We start from the raw sequence: 14,548 nt of genomic DNA on the forward strand, positions 1-14,548 counted from the left end.
CTTGCAAACTTTATATGCCCTAGTACAGGGGAACACCAGGGCCAAAAAGGGGGAGTGGGTGGGTAGGGGAGTGGGGGGGTGGGTATGGGGGACTTTTGGGATAGCATTGGAAATGTAAATGAGGAAAATACCTAATAAAAAAATTAAAAAAAATGTTTCTAAAATAAAACAAATACATACACAGTTTTCTTTTGTAATTCCAGGGGTGTCATAAAACCAGTGGGCATCTCTCACATCCTCTGGGGTCAGTTCTATTTGCTTGGTGTTTTTGCGCACAGACACAACAGGTTCATTTCCCATGTCAAAGGCCAGGGAGTCGGCATCAAACTCAAAGGGAACTTCGTCCTGTTCTGTGGAGTACAAGAATGTTCTTCCAACTCTTCCTACAACAGGTTAAACAGAGGTTATCAGACACTCCTTTAATGCTTTGATTTTGGGTCATAAGAAAATAAATTACATGCATTAGTGTTTTGCCTGAATGTATGTCTGGAAGAGGGTGCCAGATCTTGGGAGGTACAGATAGTTGTGAGCTGCCATGTGGGTGCTGGGAATTGAACCTGGGTCCCCTGGAAGAGCTTTTAGTGCTCCAAATACCGAGCCATCATCCCTCCAGCCCCAAGAAAAATTTTTGAGATGGGTTCTCTATACACAGTTCACGATGGTATTAAACTTGTGATTTTCTCTCCTCAGCTTCTACAGTGATAGGAAACAGATCATACATATATGTATGTAAACATACACATGTGTGCATTTATCTTGGTTGTTGTTTGTATTCTGGAAAAGATCTCATGTAGTCCAGACTTGCCTCAAAATCATTATGAAACTGAGTTTTGTTTTTCTGTTTTTTTGTTTGTGTTTTAAATCTCCTAAGTGTTGTGATTACAGGTATGCACCTGACATCCCTGAAGACCTACCCTGCTGAGAAAGGGTCTCACTATGTAGCTCTGGCTACCCTGGAATTCTCTATGTAGAAGAGGCTGGCCTTGACATCACTGAGGTCTGCTTGCCTCTGCCTCCCACGTGCTGGGACTAAGGGTGTACACCACATCACTAGGCTGGGCTCTGAAGACATCTTTTATGTTTGCCTTAAATAAGTCACTCAAACTATGTGTATGACTATGAGACTGTGGCTATGACAGCACTGTTGTCTTCTTTTTAGAAGATAATGTGGGTCATTCTCTCCAGTCGGTCTTGTTTCAGGCTGTGCATATTTTCTGTCAGGTGTTAACAATCCCTTTTTCCTTTTCATTAATGAAATCACAGGAAAGATATCAAAGAGATGGAGAACTTCGTCAAAGACCTTTGCTGCCGTTGCTAGTTTGGGTTCCCAAACAATAGTTACCTTCCCTACAAAAGCCTACATTCCAGAACAGGGAAGGGGGCCTCTTCCTGGGAAAATGGCTCTGTAGAGGAAGGATGCATACCTACTATGTAGCCGTGCTTTTTCAGTTGACTGAGCTGACTTTGTTCTTCCTCACTCAGATCTTCTTCAGCTTTGGCGGCATCTTCTTGAAGCCGTCTTTGTCTTTTGAACATTCTGTAAGGAGTCGGGTTGCAAATAGGAAACTTGAGGAGGTTTAATGTGGTGCCTGAAATACCAAAAGAGTATGGTTTTCAAAAAGAATGTGAGAGAAGAAACCCAAACATTTCTGATTTATTTCCTTTAACCTTCACGACAACTGCTATGTAATTATTCCATACCCTTTACAAATGAGAAAACAGGCCTGGTGACTGGTTCATAGGCTGAGAATTTAGATACAAAATTTGCAAGTCTATTTTATCCCTGCTTTCCTATTTATTGTCTATATCAGTGGTGCTCAACCTTTCTAATGCTGTGACCATTTATATGACATGGTTCCTCATGTTGTGATAACCCCCAACCACAAAATTATTCTTCGTTACTACTTCATAACTGTAATTTTGCTACTGTTATCAGTTGTAAATAACTGTGCTTTCTGATGGTCTTAGGCAATCCCCGTGAGAGGGTTGATTCCCAAAGACATCATGACTGTGCACTGCTGTAGTACATTCAAGGTACAGAGACAGCTTTAAATACTCAGTGCCAAAGGGTAGCTAACGGAGTTAAACTCTGGTTTCAAGGGAACACAACCTAATTCCTAAGACTGTAGCTCTCCAAGTATGCATGCCCCCCCCCCACCCCCCTTCCTCAGCTTCTTCCTTCAGAAAGGCTCTTGCATGGCAGCCTCAGGCTCTGCCTCCCTAGAGCCCTGATGACAGTGTCACCATGCCAAGCTGTTAGTTTCTCAGAAAACTGGCCTTTCTTCTTGAGATATCTCCCCACACCATACTGTATCAGCTCTCTTATATGTGTTACAGTTCAAGAATAAGTCAATTCAGGGGGTGAATGAAGAGTAAGATTGGGGGGTAAGGGATCTTAGAGTAAAAAGAAAACAGTTTATTTTGTTTATGGATCTACCCCATGGTAGCCTCCAACTATGTAGCTGAGAATGGCTTTGATCTCCTCCTGGTCCTCCTGCCTCCACCTCCCTAGTGCTGGGGATACAGGAGTTTGCCACCACACATCCTTTTGGATGCGGTAGACTAACTCAGGTTTCGTGTAGGCAAGCACTTTAGCCCCAGTCTCTCTAGAAACATCTCTATTAGAAAACCAAACATGCATCGAACTTCCAAACACTAACCTGTCACAAGAAGTTATGTCCAAAGAGAAGAAAGACGTTTTAAAGGGACAGCTCCAGGCAGCTCAAGGTGGACATTTAAGGGTAGATGTACTAGGTGCCTGGGTCAAATCTAATTTCTCAGCAATGGGGCCTCACCTGGCCAGGGGGAGATGGTGGCCCGGTCGATGGCTTCGGAGCCCTTGGCGGTGCAGTAATCAGACTCCAGGAGTGTGTTAAAGAGAGTGGACTTGCCAGCATTCGTGGTGCCCACCAGATAGACATCACCACGGTAGCGCCAGGAGCGCTGAAGAGCAGAGATCATTTCTTCAACTCCATAGCCCGTCTTGGCGCTGATCAGTCGCACGTCCTTGACAACCGTGCGGGACCTGGAGGACGGATTCTGATTCTTTATCTCCTCCAGTGGCTCATCCCCGGCAGGGTACTGTGGTCCTTGATGACCAGGGGCCACCACGAGCCCGGCGCGGATGCAATCGTCCCACAGCCGCTTCCGCAGCCGCTTCAAGTAGCCGGGAGCGTCCTGGGGCAGCAGGTCCACTTTGTTCCCCAGCACGATGAGGTGCTTGGGGCCCACCAGCTTGGGTAGGTCGGGCAGCAGGGCGTCCGGCAGGTCTAGAAGATCCACCATATAGAGCACCAGAGCGGGCCCCGGACGCCGCAGTGCGGCGCTCACAAGCTCCAGGTACTGATCGCGGCTTACCTGCAGGCGCAGGGCTCGTCGGTGGTGCACCAGCATCCAGCAGCGTTGGCACACAGTCCGCGCCGGGCCGCCTTCCGCCTGGGCAGCGTCGCGGAACTTCTCCTCCGGCAGGTAGCCGGGCAGGCCGGGATGCTGGCAGTGCAGCTCGGCTCCGCAGCCCGAGCAGTAGATGCCGCTGGGAGGCACCGAGGCGTCTGGAAGCTCCGGGACAGGCAGCGTCCGGAGGCCGGCCCGCAGCTTCTGCTGAAGCCGCTCTTCCCGCCGCTGCAACCTCTCTCGTTCCTTCTCCTGCTGCAGTTGCTGCAACTCGCGCAGCTCCTGCAACTCCCGCACTTGTTCCTCCGGGGTCCGCTCCGGGACGTACTCCGGGAACAGAAAGCGCTCCTCAGTGTCGGGGCCTTCTGCATAGTCCTCGGTCGCCGTGGAGCTCGGGGGAACCCGGCGGCCCAGGGATGATGCACGCTGGCGGATGGGGACCTCACACTTCCCCTCCAGGAGCCACCGTGCGGGGCCGTAGCACGAAGCGGCTGGCGCGGGGCCCCGCCGGAGCCCGCAGAGCAGCCGGCAAACTAGGCGCGCGGGCAGCATGTGGACAGCGCGAGGAGGGCGGGGCCTCGCGCGCGCGCGCGCCCGAGAAGCTCCTCCCCCAGCGACTAGACGAGAGGGAACTGTCCAACGGTGCGGCCGATCCTGGCTCTCTCGCGATGACAGCTCTGAAACCCGAGAGTTCAGGCAGACGTGCAAAGGCACGGACTCGATAGAGCTGGGTGAGCAGAAGGTCCTCCAGTACTCAGCCCACACGCGGAGCCATTCCTTTCATAAATCTTCACGCAAGGGGCTGGAGAGATGGCTCAGTGGGTAAGAGCACCCGACTGCTCTTCCAAAGGTCCAGAGTTCTAATCCCAGCAACCACATGGTGGCTCACAACCATCCGTAACGAGATCTGACGCCCTCTTCTGGAGTGTCTGAAGACAGCTACAGTGTACTTACATGTAATAAATAAAAAAAAAACAAAACAAAAAAAAATCTTCACGCAAATCAAAACACGCAGCAAGAAGCTTTCATTAGCGGAACCTAACTTCTGGCTAAGGAGCCGTCTGTCCTCAGCGGCAGCCAGCGAGTCATCACTCGCGCATGCGTAGTTCAAGCCCCAGACCCTTTTCCAGTCGTCTGCGCAGGCGCAAACCTCATACCCCGCCCCCTCGCTGAGACGCCGAGGATTCTGGGAACGCCGGAGACGGACATTACTTGGTATCGCACTCTTGAGTTTGCCGCCGCGCTTCCAGTCTCCAGCTTTGCGATTCCGAGTTAAGAGCTCCAGAAACCTTTGGCCAAGATGTATGACGCGGACGAGGGTAAGTGACCACTTGAGGCACGCCTCACGCTATAGCCCCTTAGGCGGGACGGCGGGGGACCTGCAGCAGGGATCAGCGCCAGCCGCCGTATCCCGTCCGTGGCGCGCGGGCTCCCAGCAGCCTGGTTCCTATGATTTAGCCCGGGAACGAAGTGGGTTTTGCTAGCGGTGCAGGCTCGGGGAAGCCTAGGGTTCACGTTCCTGGGTCGGCTTGATGCTCCCTCCACGGCCTCCTGTTAAATCTGTAACCACCTTCCAGAATCGACGTAGCTTAGCTTACTAACATTCAGTTGTTTGACGTTGATTGATTTCATTTATCATTTCAGTCGACTTATTGAATAGCTTTTATTATTATTGTTATTATTATTATTATTATTTATTATACGCACAGGGAGTTGAACCCAGGGCCTGTCTGCACATACTCTGCTTCTGAGCCATATTTCTAGGCCCAGGAAGCTCAATTTTTGACCACGTCCTTGTGTTAGACATTGTTAAACCCTGGACGTATTAGGGACAAAGAACGGGTTCTGGGTTGACATTCCTTCACACTGTCTTCAGTTTAAGTAAACTGCCTTAAAAGATGGCCTTAAGTGGTCACTTCCCACGAGATGACAGTTCTAGGATGGTATGTTTTCACGAGGACAAAATGGCTTTTTACTTTTTGTATGAACACTTCTTAGTCCTACCCATTTTATTTTCATGTTGTGTGGTTTTTTTTAAGCTCCCTTTTCTCTGATCAAAAATCATTTTATTCCAGCTCCCAACTTTGTGGCTGTCCTATGCATTCCCCTCCCTCCCCCTTTTCTCATGGAAACAATAGAAGCAAACGCTTTAACTTTTAAAATTGCTTCAACGTCTCAGACCCATTCATACCTCATTAGAATCTATTAGAATCATTATATTCTTTTTAAAGTTATTCTTACTTGAAGGAAATTTAGGAGCTTTAAAACCATTATGACATTCATTTATTTTGTGCATATGTATGTATGTGGGTGCACTCATGGGGTGTACCATGGAGGTCCTGGAGTTTGAATTCAGGTTCATGGCCCTCAGACTATATATTTCTGTTGAGCATATTTCACTGTTCAGATACTTTTAACAGGAGTGTGATGTCCAAATGAAGCTTTCTTACTGGACTGGAGATGTAGCCTGGTGCTAGTACTGCCTAGTGTGGGCCATGCTCTGCAGTCAGTCTTAGGCATCGAGGGGGGAAAGGTCATACTATTTGGAAAGCTGTACAGGGCATGGTAGGCATGAGTTGACTCTCTTTCAGAGTTTCTGAATCAAGGGGGCTGGAGAGATGGCTCAGCAGTTAAGAGTACTCGCTCTTGCAGAGGACTTGGGTTTGGTTCCCAGAACGTGCTGTGCATAAATCTAGGAGATCCAATAGTACATACCCAGAGCCCATGCATGCATGTAGGCATAAAGATCATATGCATAAAATAAAAATAAATCTTGAGAAAATCTGTGGGATTTCTGACTGGAACGTCTGTAAGTGGCTCTTACAGTTTGGGATTATCAGTGAGCATTGGGAAAGTATTAGAAGTTTTTTAGTGACAGTTCTGGCCTTCAGAGCAAACAAGTCAGAATTGCAGTGCTTTTTCTGACCTTGTCCTGAAACCATGTGACCTCATTCTAGCCGGAGGCTTTACTGGAGAGTTGAAAATTATGAAAACCCATGGAGAGGATGTATAGACCCTTTATCTTTGTTCCTTTTTGAGACAGGGGCTCATCGTGTCTCTTAGACTGGTCTGTAATTTATGGTGATCCTTCTACTTCTTGCCTCCTGAGTGCTGGAACTGCAGGCGTGCCCCAGCATGCCTGGCTGACTCCTTAGCTTGATAGAAGGGGCAAGATCACAAAGAAGAGGGTTGGGAATCTTTGGAAAATATGTACAGGCCAGGCATGTTGGCACATGTCTTTAATCATAGGTTGGGAGGCAGAGGCAGGAGGATCTCTGTAAGTTTAAGGCCAGTTCTTGTAGCTAGACTACATAGTGAGATCCTGTCTTAAAAAAAGAACAAAAACCCATATATATAATATATATATAATATACATATATGTATGTATATATATGAACATGTACATGCATGTATATAGCATACATGTGAAATATGCTTATATACATGTATGAAATGTTGAAGTCATAGACCACCCCAGGGTGTTGCTAAGTTAAACAATTTTCCCTCTCATTGATGTCTCTGAGGCTTTACTGGTCAGAGGATCTTGCTCCTGCTTAGCTCTTAGTACATGGATTTTTCTCGAGCAGACAGAAATTACAAATTCTCACAACTTAACCGAACCTTTGGTGTAAAAACTCTATATAGGAAGACTATTAATATGATATAGGCATATGACATTAATTGTCTGAAATTCTAGGAAAGTCGGGTGAAGTGGTTGCCTCTTATTTAGCAGAGTGCTATTTACTTCATGGAAGTAACGTGTGAACTCGTGGCATCTCAGGGCCAGTGAGCATAGTGTTTTGTTTTTGCAGACATGCAATATGATGAAGATGATGATGAAATCACTCCAGATTTGTGGCAGGAAGCATGCTGGATCGTAATCAGGTAACTCTAGACCGAACGGAACAGGCTTTAGTCGATACTAGAAGGTCTGGGTCCTGTTGTTCTGTTCCTTCTGGATAGACCTTGGTCTTCTCTGTGCTTGCTAATGGATGTAGCATCTATTAGTTACTTACAGGGCTTGCTTTGTTTTATGCAGACAGTACTGTATGCAGCGCTGGATGCTGTGGAACTTGCTGCAGTCTGGGCTGGTTTGAACCTCTTGCTTCAGCCTTCTGAGTGCTGGGATTAGAGGGGCACCTCGCCATGTCTGGCTATATTTATTTAAAGTATTTCCACCTTAGAGAAAAGCTAAAAAATTCATTTATGCACTTCATTGAAGCCCTTAAATATTGACCTCATACGATTTGTTTGTTTGCTTTTTGTTGTTTGAGACCGGTTTTTCTGTGTAGCGCTGGCTGTTCTGGAACTGCTTTTGTAAACCCTGCCCTTGAACTCACAGAGGTCTGCCTGCCTTTGCTTCCTGACTGCTGGGATTATAGGCATGTGACACCACATCTGGCCTACATTTTCTTTTCTTTTCTTTTCTTTTCTTTTCTTTTCTTTTCTTTTCTTTTCTTTTCTTTTCTTTTCTTTTCTTTCTTTTCTTCCTCTCTGTGCATTTCTCATTACAAACATTAGAGCAGGAGTTTTTATAACATAATCACAATATAGGAATTAATATGGATATAATAATCTTACTTAACTTACAGAATCTACCTACATTTTGCTAGTTATCTTACTTAGTTTTATAGCAAAACAAAAATATTTTTTTCTCATTCTGGACCTAGGGCTATCTACTGGATTTTTTTTTTTTTTTTGGTTTTTTGAGACAGGGTTTCTCTGTATAGCCCTGGCTGTCCTGGAACTCACTTTGTAGACCAGGCTGGCCTGGAACTCAGAAATCCGCCTGCCTCTGCCTCCCAAGTGCTGGGATTAAAGGCATGTGCCACCACGCCCGGCTATCTACTGGAATTTATTTTTGTCAATTAGTGTTTTTGAGACCAGGACTCAGCATAGCCTGAGCTGGAACCTGCTAATCCTCCTGCCTCAGGTCTTTGAGGGTTGTAGGTTTTGTTGTTCTGTTTTTAATTTTTTTAAAAATTGTACTTTTTTTCTGTTTATATGCTTGTGTGAGTTTATGTATGCCTAGTGTACAGTTACCCATGGAGGCCAGAAGAGGGTATCAGATTCCCTGGAACTGGAGTTGCAGATAATTGTGAGCCACCGTGTGGGTTCTAGGAGTTGAACTTGGCTCCTTTGGAAGGATCAGCTGCTTGCTCTTTACCAGACTATGTAAAGCTATGTGTCTAGCACTAGGAATATAGATTCTTAACTGCTGAACCATTTCTTCAGCTTCATACATTTTCTTTTATGACTTATTTTTCTGCTTCCTTCAATCTGAAACAGTTTCTCAGCCTGTCTTTTCTTTTTTTTAAGAAATCTGGTCGGTTATTTTGTACGATACTTGTGGGTTGTGGTTTGTCTGGCTTTCCTTGTATTGTGCTTGGATGAGTCCTTTGTATTAAGAGGTGTTAATCTAATTCTGTTGTTAAATTATTGTAAATGAGTAAAGTCATATCAAAGTTGTGTTTCAGTCCAGACTCCGACCCTTTTCCAAGTGTAATTGAGCTGAAGTAAAACACAGGATGAGCACTCAGATATAAGTGACAAAGTTCTACCCTGTTTATAGATCAGAGCTGCCTTATAGTTGTTATGTTGTGCTTTAATTGCCCACCATTTTCTCCTTTCTCCCTCCCAAACATGTCTGCAAAGAAAGCACTCCTGGCCTTATAATGATTGATGTGTATTGGTTGGCATCTCATCAGTCTTTGTTGAATTGGATTAAGTCAGCAGTTCTCAATCTTAATAATGCTCTGACCCCTTAAAACAGTTCCTCGGTGGGGCTGGGGAGATGACTCAGTGGTTAAGAGCACTGACTAGGGCTGGAGAGATGGCTCAGCGTTTAGGAGTGCCGGTTGTTCTTCCAAAGGTCCTGAGTTCGAATCCCAGAAACCACATGGTGGCTCACAACCATCTATAACAAGATCTGATTCCCGCTTCTGGAGTGTCTGAAGACAGCTACTGTGTACTTACAGATAATAAATAAATAAATTAAAAAAAAAAAGAGCACTGACTACTCTCAGAGGTCCTGAGTTCAATTCATAGCAACCATGTGGTGGCTCACAACCATCTGCAGTGGGATCTGATGCCCTCTTCTGGTGTGTCTGAAGAGAGCAACAGTGAATATATAAAAAACAAACAAAACAAAAATAAAACCCAAAACCGTTCCTCATGTTATGGCAACCCCCATCCATAAAAGTATTTTTGTTGCTGTTCAGAACTGCAAATTTACTACTTTTATGAGTTGTAATGTACATATTTTTGGAGATAGAGGTTTGCCAAAAGGGTGACAACCCACAGGTTGAGAACTGCTGGATTAAAGGAAAATGAAATATGCAGGAAAACAAATTGAGTTGCAACTGATTATGACTTTAATATTTTCCTAGTTCTTACTTTGATGAGAAAGGCTTGGTCAGACAACAGCTGGATTCCTTTGATGAGTTTATTCAGATGTCTGTTCAAAGAATTGTGGAGGATGCACCACCGATTGACCTACAGGCCGAAGCTCAGCACGCTAGTGGAGAAGTTGAAGAGCCGGTAAGACGGTTATTTCCCTGCTACGCCGGTGGAGGGGAGCACCTGAGTCTCAGGCCCTCTCACTCAGTAGCTTCTGCAGGGTACCACAGCACCGCCACAGATTTATCTTTGTTAATGGAGATGTGCAGTTTTTCAAATGATGTAAAGCCTTAATCTTTACTCAGCTACTATGTACATTTTGGTTTTAGTGTAGACTTATGTATACTAGGTAGCACTCTACCCCTAAGCTTTGTCTCATTTCTTTTTTAGTTTTTATTTTGAGGCAAGGCCTTGGTAAGTTGCCCAGACCAGCCTTGAATTCTATATCCTGCCTCAGTCTTCCTAGTAGCTGGGATTTACAGATATGCACCCAGTGCCCTCAGTGAGTACTTAGTAGTTGGGAAGAGAGAACTCTGTTAAGTACCTGAGACATGGACTGGAAACAGTTATATAGCTTTGGATGATCCCACAGTCTAGGAATCATGAGAGAAAGGCCGTTTGAAGGACAGTTTCCTTCTCTCTCTCCTTCCCTCCCTCCCTCCCTCCCTCTCTTCCTTCCTTCCTTTCTTGACAAAGTGTCTCTGTTACTAAGGTTGGCCTTGAAGTCATGATCCTTTTGACTGGCCTTCTTGTGGAATGCCCAGACTCTTGATTTTTATTTATTGCATTATATGGAATACATCATTAAAATCTGAGGTCAAAAAGGGAAATTAGGCATAATAGCTCGTTTAGCTTTTTTACTGATTTGTAATCCAAACATATGTGGTTTTTAAATTATAGCAAGAGTATAATTTTACAGTTTTTTAAATAAGTGATTCACAGAAGTCCAACATAGTTACTGACTGTTCCCAGTTGCAGAGAAGTAGAGAGAGGCAGCTACAGTAGCATCTTGGTCTCTGAGAAACAAGGAAACTGCAAAACAACATGAGGTAGGGTCAGCCAGAGAAGAGCTAGAGGAAGAAAGGTTATTATCTCTAGCCGGTCAAGTCCCTTTTTTCTAAATTGTATCCTGAGGTCTGCTCTATTACTCTCATTCTAATTGAAGCTGCTGCACAGAATTTTGCCTTAAAAGCAAAAGTAAATTGGCTCTTCAGGGATTGTACTTGAAAATACAATAATGTGTCTTTTTAAGTCTCCCAAGTTATTTACCTTCATGATCTTTGCATGAGTGAAGAGGTAAAAGTCAATTCAGAGGGCCAGTGTGGTGAACACTGCAGGGAGAAGCTGCTTGTAAAGCTTGGCGATGTAGGAAGATGGGGAACTTGAGCTGGCAGTCAAGGGAGGGATGGCTTTCCTCAGAAGGGGTGGCTAAGGTCTTTGAAAAAGAAAGTAGTTGATGTACTTAGCTTGAGAAGTGGGTGGTGCCCACAGTAAGCAGCATATGAAATTGGATGTATCTGGTTGTGAGGAGCATTGGGTGAAGGTAAGATGGAGCCAGCTTATCAAAGGCTCTGGAGAATTTGTTGAAGGATTGCCAAAGGATATGTCTAACATACTCATTTAGAAAGGTAAATGGTTCTACGTGAAGTAGAAAGGGTCTAGAGATGATTGAGAGTCTTGGAGCAGCCTAAGCGTAAGATAATGCCTAAGGTGATGGTGGGAAAGAGGGTGACGTGTCCCTTGGTTCACTGACAGCTCTACTGTTCCCTCTGCTCTGGCTTGGGAGTAGTTTTCCTTCATAAATGATCTGCCTAGTTATCTCTAAGATTTGATAACAGAGAGAAATCCTGTGTCTGTTTCTGTCAGAATAGTTCTTCTCATGGATTGCTTTATCAGGCAGCAGATACATGTTTAAAAACTTGTTTGTTTTTTTGTGATAATGGGACTCATGGATGGGACTTCACGTAGGCCAGGCAAGTGTTCTACCGTGAGCTCAATCCTCAGGCTCACAGAGGAGTTTCACTGATGGTCAGTCAGATTGGAAGCCTTTTTTTATAGGAAGATCTTTTAAAAGTTTTTAAAAGAAGATAGAGCAGGGCAGTGGTGGCGTATGTCTTTAATCCCAGCACTTGGGAGGCAGAGGCAGGTGGATTTCTCAGTTTGAAGCCAGCCTGGTCTACAGAGTGAGTTCCAGGACAGCCAGGGCTGCACAGAGAAACCCTGTCTTGAAAACAAACAAACAAACAAACAAAATCAAACTTGTAGATATAATTGAAGAGCTAGGCTTAAATTTATCTTCTCCCTGTTCTCCGCCCCCTTTGGACACTTTGTACTTTCCATCCTCACCAGTGAGAGCGCACACGAAAGTGTATGGATCATTAATAAGGATCATCTTGATTTCTGCTGTCTCTGCGCTTGCACAGGGTCATCATGGTGCACATAAATATCCTGGCTGATGTTTTCAAGAGCAAGTGCCAGAGTCACACATGACCCAGTTTTGTTTTGTTTCTTTCCCTTTCCTTTCCTTTTCTTTTTTTTGGCAGAGTTTCTCTGTGTAGCCCTGGCTGTCCTGGAACTCACTCTGTAGACCACGCTGGCCTGGAACTCAGAGATCCACCTGCCTCTGCCTTCTACGTGCTGGGATTAAAGGCGCGTGGTACCAATGCCAGGCCATAGTCCAGTTTCTCTCTGTCATGATGAAATGTAGTTACATTGGTGAATTTGAAATCACTGATAATTTTAGAACTGGAAAAATTCTTGTGCAGCACACAGGCAGGAAAGATAAGTGTTTAGTGGTTAGCCCCAGATTTGAGCAGCACTAAGTTTTATTAACATAGCAGGATAGTTTGCTCCTATCTGTCAGTTTGGTGTCCGTGTATTGACAACCTCAGCTGGCATCGTGGTCCCTGAAGAAGCAGGATGAAAACACAGGAGAAAGTTTTTGGGTTCCTTTCTCAGGATGTAAAACATAAGTAAAATGCCTGGTGGGGATGGAGCTGAGGGGCAGTGGGGTTGGGGAACAACGCAGTTTTGATTTTTTGAAATAAATTTGGAGCAGATGACATATGTGGTAAATAATGTCTGTTTGGGCCAGACAAGGTGCTGTATGCCTGGGAAGGATCTTGGTATGTGAGAGACGGAGGCATGAGGCTCCAGTAGAAGGCCTGCCTTGGATATGTAGTGAAGCTGCACAGTGAGGCCATCTTGAGCTGAGTGAGAGTCTGTCTCAGCTCCCCCATTCCCAGTGAAAAAGGCCTCCTAGTTGTCATCGTTAAGGAACCAATCAGATATAAGAGGTGAAAGTTCTGAGTTTGGTTCCTAGGGCTCCTGTGAGGGTCTCATACCTTCTCCTGGCTTCCTTAGGGACCTACACATGTGGCATTTACTTTCAAAGATAATATATCCATTACTAGAAATAGAGATAATCAAAATCATTTATTCGTTTATTTTTGAGACATTTTCTTTATATAGCTTTGGTTGTCCTGGAATTTGCTTTGTAGACCAGGCCGCCTTCAAACTCACAAAAATCTACCTGACCCTGCCACCTGAATGCTGGGATTAAAGGTGTGCACCACCATGCCTGGTTTTAAAAAAATATTATTAATATATATTATTTAAACTTATATAATAATTATATTGGTATAATAAGTATATTGTATAAAATATTAATATAAATAATAATATAATAGTAGTTATGTATAATATAATATAGGACAAACCACATCACTGTAATGTGGATTTTAACTTTAGAGCATCCTCATGTCAGTAAAATTGGTTAGGTTTTGTTTGGTTGTAGAGTTGCTTCTACTTAAAATGCTAATGTCAATTAAGATGGAGTAATCACAACTTTAATGTGTATTTTGGGGCAAGGTTTTGCTGTATTGCCTAGTCTGGCTTTAAACTCATGATTCTCCCACCTTGGCCTTCTAAGTGCTGAGGTTACAAATATACAGTAAAAGCCTGGCTTTCCAAACTTATTATGCTTTTGTTTAATTCCAGCCAAGATATTTACTGAAGTTTGAACAAATTTACCTCTCCAAACCTACTCATTGGGAAAGAGATGGTGCCCCTTCGCCAATGATGCCAAATGAAGCCAGGTTAAGAAATCTCACGTAAGAGAGACCTTTTTTTTTTCCTTTGTTAGCATCTGATATTGAATTAAAACAAACAAACAAACAAAAAACTTAAGTAGTTATTTTAGCAAATAACTTCTGGCCAGTTCTGACCCACTTTTATTTGCAGGTATTCTGCTCCGCTTTACGTTGACATAACAAAGACAGTCATTAAAGAAGGTGAGGAGCAGCTGCAGACTCAGCACCAGAAGACGTTCATAGGGAAAATTCCAATTATGCTGCGCTCCACCTACTGCCTGTTAAATGGCTTAACAGACCGTGACCTGTGTGAGCTGAATGAGTGTCCTTTGGATCCCGGTGGCTATTTTATTATCAATGGATCAGAAAAGGTATAGTGGTATTTAAAGCATACTAAAAAGATAGTTAACATTGAAATTACTAAAGTAAAATTAAAAGGTGTGCATTCTCAGGTCTGGAGGTGGTTCAGGACATAAGACCACATACTACTCCTGCCGAGGGTTAGAATGGCTCCCAGTACCACCACAGGGAGTGGCATTGTCACTTGTAGCTCCACTTCCAGGGTGTTTGATGCCCTCTTCTGGTCTCCATGGCTACCATACACACACACACACACACACACACACACACACACATACACACACACACACACACACACACGCTTG

At 44.4% G+C, this 14,548-nt stretch overlaps 2 protein-coding genes across 2 annotated transcripts in view; one reads left to right on the forward strand and one right to left on the reverse strand.

The window, feature by feature from the left end:
* The window catches only part of Noa1 (nitric oxide associated 1), a 15,607-nt gene extending 11,346 nt beyond the window's left edge, over positions 1-4,261 (reverse strand). Inside the window, exons 1-3 of the mRNA XM_021162616.2 lie at positions 2,796-4,261; positions 1,425-1,589; positions 181-383 (exon numbers count right to left, since the gene is read on the reverse strand). Of these exons, the coding sequence (XP_021018275.1) occupies positions 181-383; positions 1,425-1,589; positions 2,796-3,945 (1,518 nt within the window). The 5' untranslated portion in view covers positions 3,946-4,261. The remainder of the gene's footprint in view (positions 1-180; positions 384-1,424; positions 1,590-2,795) is intronic.
* A 284-nt stretch (positions 4,262-4,545) lies between these two features.
* The window catches only part of Polr2b (RNA polymerase II subunit B), a 38,887-nt gene continuing 28,884 nt past the window's right edge, over positions 4,546-14,548 (forward strand). The window contains exons 1-5 of the mRNA XM_021161669.2: positions 4,546-4,712; positions 7,206-7,278; positions 9,783-9,933; positions 13,792-13,904; positions 14,035-14,254. Of these exons, the coding sequence (XP_021017328.1) occupies positions 4,694-4,712; positions 7,206-7,278; positions 9,783-9,933; positions 13,792-13,904; positions 14,035-14,254 (576 nt within the window). The 5' untranslated portion in view covers positions 4,546-4,693. The remainder of the gene's footprint in view (positions 4,713-7,205; positions 7,279-9,782; positions 9,934-13,791; positions 13,905-14,034; positions 14,255-14,548) is intronic.

The sequence above is a fragment of the Mus caroli genome, chromosome 5 (genome assembly GCF_900094665.2).
Source record: "Mus caroli chromosome 5, CAROLI_EIJ_v1.1, whole genome shotgun sequence".
Lineage (NCBI taxonomy): Eukaryota > Metazoa > Chordata > Mammalia > Rodentia > Muridae > Mus > Mus caroli.